The 6,758-nt window shown below is 46.8% G+C and overlaps 2 protein-coding genes across 3 annotated transcripts in view; one reads left to right on the top strand and one right to left on the bottom strand.

The window, feature by feature from the left end:
- The first annotated feature begins 1,139 nt into the window (after positions 1 to 1,139).
- The window catches only part of LOC113210089 (mucin-19), a 44,707-nt gene continuing 39,088 nt past the window's right edge, over positions 1,140 to 6,758 (top strand). For both annotated transcript variants that reach the window (XM_026427914.2, XM_052268710.1), the window contains exon 1: positions 1,140 to 1,205. In XM_026427914.2, the coding sequence (XP_026283699.2) occupies positions 1,168 to 1,205 (38 nt within the window). In that variant the 5' untranslated portion in view covers positions 1,140 to 1,167. The remainder of the gene's footprint in view (positions 1,206 to 6,758) is intronic.
- On the bottom strand, positions 4,076 to 5,858 carry LOC113210090 (uncharacterized). Its single transcript, XM_026427915.2, has 3 exons — positions 5,712 to 5,858; positions 5,138 to 5,470; positions 4,076 to 4,754 (listed from the first exon to the last, which is right to left on the bottom strand). Exons 1-3 carry the CDS (start codon positions 5,814 to 5,816, stop codon positions 4,590 to 4,592), a joined length of 603 nt encoding a protein of 200 aa, XP_026283700.1. The 5' UTR covers positions 5,817 to 5,858; the 3' UTR covers positions 4,076 to 4,589.

Below are 6,758 nucleotides of genomic sequence, written 5' to 3'. Positions count from 1 at the left end.
TCTCTCTCTCTCTCTCTCTCTCTCTCTCTCTCTCTCTCTCTCTCTCTCATATACTCACACACACATGTACGTGTGTGCTCACGCAGGTAAGCCTGCCAGTTGTATGCTGTGCCCGGTCGCACCTCGGACACACTGGCGTCGTTGTGAGAAGCAAACTGGGTGCAAGCAAAAGAAGATGAAGCGAAGGGGATGCAGGCCGCTGGGCACGGACTGCCACACAGAGAGACCTGCACCAAATGGTTGACTGGATGGCGCTATACACAGAGGAGAAAACTATCAGTCTTCACTGCAAATACTGGAGTGAGAATTCTGACCGAAAAAAGAGCGAGATTTTTTCTTCTTGCTCCATTAAAGTGATTTAGAAACCTCGCTCTTATTGAGGATGATTATAAAATCTCCCTCAAATTAAGAGAGATTAACTTCAGAAATCCTCACTCAAAAGAGTGAGGTTACCCAATCATCATCACTCAAATAGAGTAACATTCCTTTTAATCCATGCCTGCACTCGAGCGAGGAAATCAAACCTCGCTCTCCAGATGAGAGCGAGGAAATTTGGCGCAGATTCTCGCTCTCCGATAGAGCATGAATCCTTTCTGTAGGATTTTTAGTGTTGTGACGAGCGTTGTGTGAAGTAATTAAACTAGTCGAAGTCGCAGACTTAAGGCTGAGCGTAATTTTAAAAGACTAAATGATATCTTTTTGTATTATTTCACTCAAAAATAGTCTTTGAAACAATTGTTTACAGTTTGTTTACATTTGGACATGAAACGTTCAGAAGTTGGCATTACGTAAAGTGATTTGGAATGTTTACATTTCGGTGTCACTCCGCTCCTTAAACCCTTAGCTGAGCATTTAAATTCATATTCAGATTAAATATTTAATGTTTAGTTTTAGTTTCGCTCAGCAATAAATTTGAATTATTATTTATTTTTTTTGCCGCCGTGTAAGGCGCCAATAAACAGCTTGACGAGCTCGTGCCCACGTACTTCCCTGCTGCTCGGGGCGGCGGGCTTCCGGCTGCAGTGCGAGGCATCGGCCACCGGTACTCGAACCCGAGCCGTCCGCGACTGCCCCGCCCTGCCACTCCACTCCCCTCCCCGCCACAGCGCTTATCTTGACCTGCTTGTTTCCTGTTCCAGGGGTGTCACCGGAGCCGGGGTCTGCACCATGGCTACGCTCGCGGCACGTGCTCCTGCAGAGGAAAGGTGAGGCTGCGGCCGAAAGTGATTGTTAAACTAGCAAGCGAAACATAAGTTAGAAAAAAAAAAAAAGGTTCATGGAAAAGCGGAAGTAAATAAACCATGGCACAAGGAAAGAAGATTTACGTCGATATCTGTCGGTTAAAAACAAAACTAAATAGTAATTGTAAACCAGACTGTTTCTTTGGCAGTGTGGCTCCCGTGGCGCCGGCTGGCGCCGGCCTGCAGCGCAGGCAGGGGGCTCATTGAGCGATGATTGTACCCCGCTCGAACAGTTCGCGTCTTTCCTTTTTATTATTTTGTTGTTCTCGTTTGGCGCGCTCAGCTGGCGATCATCTCAATAAACGCCGTTTAGCTCGCTCGGCGGCGCCAGCGCGAGCTCTGCCGTGGACGCGCCTACCTCGGGTAGGGATTTCAGTTATTTTCCAAAAATGCCTTTTTGGAAAAAATCCAGATAGTGCTTTTGAGTTTCTTCATTTTTTCATTTTTCTCCAGAAAAGTTTCATTATGACCCATTTTTTTTCTGGATTTCCCCCCATTTTTTTTAAAAAAAAAGTTTTGATACAGTCTTCTTGGGGACTGTCTAAAAAGTACCCCACCACATTAATTTGTTTGTGGCACTTGGCCTCTTTCGTAGTAGTGAAAGGAGTACCTCCCACCGGCCGCGAGTTGAAGTACTCGCTGCACGGCTTATAGTCGGCTGGATTACAAAATATTGCCGCCACTCGTTCGTTCGCGGAAAGGCTTAGAAAGCCAATCCGTGGCCGCCACACCCCCGCGTGGCGTGCAAATAATTGCGTGTTGCGAATACTGTGTAATCCCGAAGCGGTTCGCTCTCTGCAGCGCCTTCGGCGGCGGCCGATCCGAGCACCGCGCCGCGCCCGTGGATGTCGAACTCGGTCGTCCATGTTGTTGTGGTAGAGGACACTGCACTTGTCGTTTTCTTCTAGTTTTCATTTTTTTTCACACGGTAGCACCCGAACGTCGTCGTCGTCGTCTCGGGTGACGGGGGCCTGCGACGCGTTCCCATAGCGTGCCGATCACCACCGCCGTCATCACGGCCGTCACCCGAGCCGGGGTGTCTTTAGGCTGCGCACGCCACCGGCCTTGAAGCTCCCGTCGGCTTCCTTCGGCTCCCTTCGGCTACCGCCGGCTCCCGCGTGGCGCCGTGGCGCCCGAGGGAGGGGCCTACAGAGGTAGTGGCGGCTGCCTCGGTGACTCCCGGTAGAGGGAAAAACAAATGCAAAGAACCACTCTGAAAAATATTGTTGTAGGTTTTATATGAATTTTTTTTATGTGCATTGTAAAACTACAATACAAAACTGTAAAGTTACAAATAACTTTCCTATTGCTCTCTCAGCGCCTGGTGGGTAGGCAACATCTCGCCTGCAGCGCATCCGTGTACCGCGGTGTGGCCTACCCTGAGACTCACAGGCGCCATGAGCTGCTGTAACAACTCACCTTAGAGATAGTATTCAACTCAGTCGTTGTGCTCAGCAGCGCCCTTCACGTTCAGGCTCGTTTAAAGGGAACTTTAACGAGTAACCCGATAGGCTCATCGAAAATAAAAGCGAAGAGTTCTCATAGTTAATACTGGCGATATGTACGCCAGACAACGTCTCGCGTAACATGCTCCGCGATATCTCAAGAAACACTGTAACGCTGCGACGCGCCTGGCTCACAGATCACTGGAAAAGCAAAGGTGTGAATCCCTACCTTTAAAAGGCACTAACGGAGTTTAATGCCTTTTCAAAGGCACTCAAGTTTAGTGCCTTTGGAGAGGCACTATATGTGACCTTTCACTCCTTTAGCTGGTTAGCTTCATATGAGTTCCATACAAGTGTAGTGCCTTTGGCACTCTGGCACTAAACTGTGCCTTTATTTTACCAGTGTAGCTAGGCCTGCGGCGCTGACACCCAAGACGAGTTAATAGGAGTGCAGAAGTAGGGCCTTCCGGCCGCTAAATATGACTTGCTCTCAGCATTTGTCGGGGACTTCTTACTCCAAACACTGATAAACTAAGTGTTCATCTGCTCAACACTTCGAAGTGTGCAATTGCAAGTTAAATACTTGCAAGTGTACAATTGCAAGTTGAATACTTACAAATGTGCAACTCGGTAGGTGTGCTCTTGCAAGTGTGCAACTCCTCGGTTGAGCACTTCCTGCACAGTAACCGTCCAATCTAAGGAAGTATTCAACCGAGGAGTTGCACACTTGCAAGTGCACAACTACCGAGTTTAACACTTACAAGTGTACGACTACGGAGCTGCACACTTGCAAGTATTCAACTTGCAGTTGCACACTTACAAGTGTTGAGCTGTTGAACACTTAGTTTATCAGTGAAATTAAGAAAATGAAACTTCTAATATTCGACGTGGGTATTCATTAAAAGTTCTAATTTTGGATTATGTAAAAATCTACGTTGCAGTGATAGAAGACAATCTCGGAACCCTTGAGCCCAAAGGAGGGCGTTGTTCGACGCCTAATGTGTGGCTTAAGTATTACTCCCTTTACAATTCTTTGATATGAAGTCTTTTTTTACGATTTAATTGACCATTTGATCTTTTTCACCTTGTTTTGGCCAAGAAATGCCCCCTAGCACCCAAACGGTACAAGATAGAGCAAAAGGGACGAAATTTTCGTTCGAAGGGTTCTTCTTTGACGAGTTACCTCTAAGGAGCCCATATAAAAATATTTGAAAAACAAAGTACATTTTCCGACCTGTGGTTTTTGATTTTTTAAGTTTTCAAACGGTTGATCGAGCGTGTCGCTATGTAACAGTCGGACCCGGACAGGCGGAAGGGCCAGGGGACACATGCACGACCATGATTGACGAGGCTATCGATAGTGATTGCATCGACGCTATGGGCCGTCTCTTTTTCGGTCGTACATATTTATTTATTTTAAAAGTGAAAAAACTACACTGTTGAGTTGAGCTTTCAACTGGCGTGCATATGCGAGTGCTGAACACTACGTTGCACATATACTTTGACGTGTGGGACTGGATATTTCGAACGATTACGAACACTCAAAAGTCTTCAACTGCAAGGTTGCTCAAGCAATTCTGGCCGCGCGACGTGTTCAATATCCCAGTTGAACCGAGTTGAACACCTTAGCGTATTCGAATTTCCAGTACGAACACGTAGCGTTTGGACACATGCCAATTGCACAATATATCAATGCAACCCAATTTCGAAACATTTTTTTACAGTAGGCTACCCTCCTCCGAAATTTTGAAATGAGACACATCTCTTACAACTATTGTATCATCTGATTTCATTCCCGTTACTTAAATTGATTTTTAACGTTTCTACTATTGAATCTAAGCAACTTTCCAGTTGCGAACTTCAAGTGTCAGCTTGAAGTTTTGTGCCCGTCGACTGCTGATTCTCATTCTCGCACTTTGATGAAGGTAGCCTCGAAGTAGTAGCACAGTTGCTTCGGAATCTTGTCGGCTTCAACCTCTACGTTCACTTTCCAGTAACCTTTGTCTGGAAAGTTTATCGCCTTTAACCTTTCTAAGTCGACCGTCACGTTTTCCATTTTAAACGCGCCCTGGAAAAGGGCAAATTTAAAGTCATGATCCTTTCTCGCTCCTCTTGTTCACCCTATCCACTCCAACTTTAATTTAATCTGCACGGGGTGAACTAAGGTAGCAGAAACTACAGTTTAACTACACAAAATTACAGTTGTTTAAAATAACTGACACTTATTCTATAGCTCAACTATACTCTTTGTATATAGTTAAACTGTAGTTTAGGGGAAGTTCTCTCATTAAGTTTAAAGTGGAAATCCCGGAATTTTTTTTTCGGAAACAACCGGGGCCGTCGCGGAAAAATGTTTGCGGTTTCGTGTGAAACTCACTGGTAAAAAGTTAAAAGGGCGTAAGTCCAATGGGAAGTTTGAGGACTTACGCCCTTTCACCAGTGAACTCTTACCGCTCGGATGGGGCAGCTCTGCGTCGGGATCATGCGGAAGAGCGGCGTCCACAGCATACCCTTCATGGTGAGGAACGAGCAGGACTCGTCTCCGAAACGCCAGGTCTGGAAAAGCTCGCAGTGCGGGTCGTTCCTGTCGGTGCACCTTAGGATGCGCGCCACCACCTTGGTGAACCTGGTGTAGTTCCTGCCGAACACCATGATGCCCCTGCCCCACTGCGTTTTCCCCATGGGGAACACTCCCGACTCTGAGAAGCCGCAGGGCAGGTTCGGGTATTCCGGGCAGTTGCCCAATCTCTCCATCCGAACGAGCGTGGTTGTTCTCTTGGCGCTCTGTGGAAATGCGCATGATAAAAGGAATGCTGTTCCATCCTCGGTGCGTACAAAAGTAAAGGAATTGTGCACAAATTCCGATATATTTGATCGACTGTATTGTTTATGCATGGTTTTGGACTCAAGGTTTTAAACCAGTAATTAACGCTTTTATGTACAAGCCTAAGTTTGAGTGCGAGTTTACAAAATTAACTTAATTCGTAATTTGTGCACTGTTCCGATGAGCAGTTGGCCAACCGACCACCGACGGAAGAGACAGCGGCCCCGGCAGGAGACACATGGCGACCAGCCCGGCCAGGATGGTCCCCTCGAGGGCCTGGATGTGGAAGCGGCGGAGTCTGACCATGGCTGCGCTGCCTCTGACGAGTGGACTGGTGCTGTGCAGTCGGACCCCGACAGCGGGAAAGGGCCAGGGCCAGGGCCACATGCATGACTATGATTGACAAGTCAATCGATGGTGGTTGGACCGAGGCTGGGCCGCCAGGCTCCTGTTTTCCGGTCGTAATTATTTTTATCTTTTTAAAAAAGGGCAAAACGGTAGGTGATGAAGAAATCTTGCAGCTGGCGTGCAACTGCGCATGCTGAACACTACGTGGTACACTTTGACGCGTTGGACTGGATACTTCGAACACTGAGAAGTGTCTGACAGTAAAGTGGAACAGTTAAATGTGTTTAACTGCAGGGCTGGCCATTCAGCTTTGGCCACGTGACGTGATGAAAATCCCTTTTGGAAAACACTTTTGCGTATCCAAATTTCTAGTCCAACACTTAAACGCGCACTGTCAATACCTTTCAAAGCAATGTTATGTAAGACAAAGCACTTTGTATTACAAAGCATCCAAATCCTTTTCAATCTGCAATTTGTTTTTACTTCCTCCGAAATTTTGAAATAAGGCACAATTCTATAAATTCTTCACTATCTGCTTTCATTTCCGTTACTTGAGTAGATTTTCATAGTGTCTAGAATCCAAGCAACCTTCCAGTTGCGAAACCTCAGGTGTCAGCTTGAAGTTTCGTGTCCGTCGACTACTGATTCTTATTCTCGCGCTTTGATGAAGGTAGTCTCGAAGTAGAAGCACAGTTGCCTCGGGATCTTGTCGAGTTCAGCCTCTACGTTCACCTAGGGTCATACCTGGATCGTTCCGGGGGAACACAAGGGTCAAGGTCCCCGATAACGCCCCTAGGATGACCCCGGAAGTAAAATCTGACACCGGAAATAAAATCGCCATGCTCGAAAACCCCCAGGTACCAAATCTTAACTCATTTGGTCGACACATAAGGGCGCTGC

Source organism: Frankliniella occidentalis, unplaced genomic scaffold, assembly GCF_000697945.3.
Source record: "Frankliniella occidentalis isolate FOCC.00 unplaced genomic scaffold, Focc_3.1 Scaffold75, whole genome shotgun sequence".
In the NCBI taxonomy this organism is placed as follows: domain Eukaryota; kingdom Metazoa; phylum Arthropoda; class Insecta; order Thysanoptera; family Thripidae; genus Frankliniella; species Frankliniella occidentalis.
Note: the sequence above shows the minus strand (reverse complement) of the source record. Positions and strands in the feature narration are given on the sequence as shown.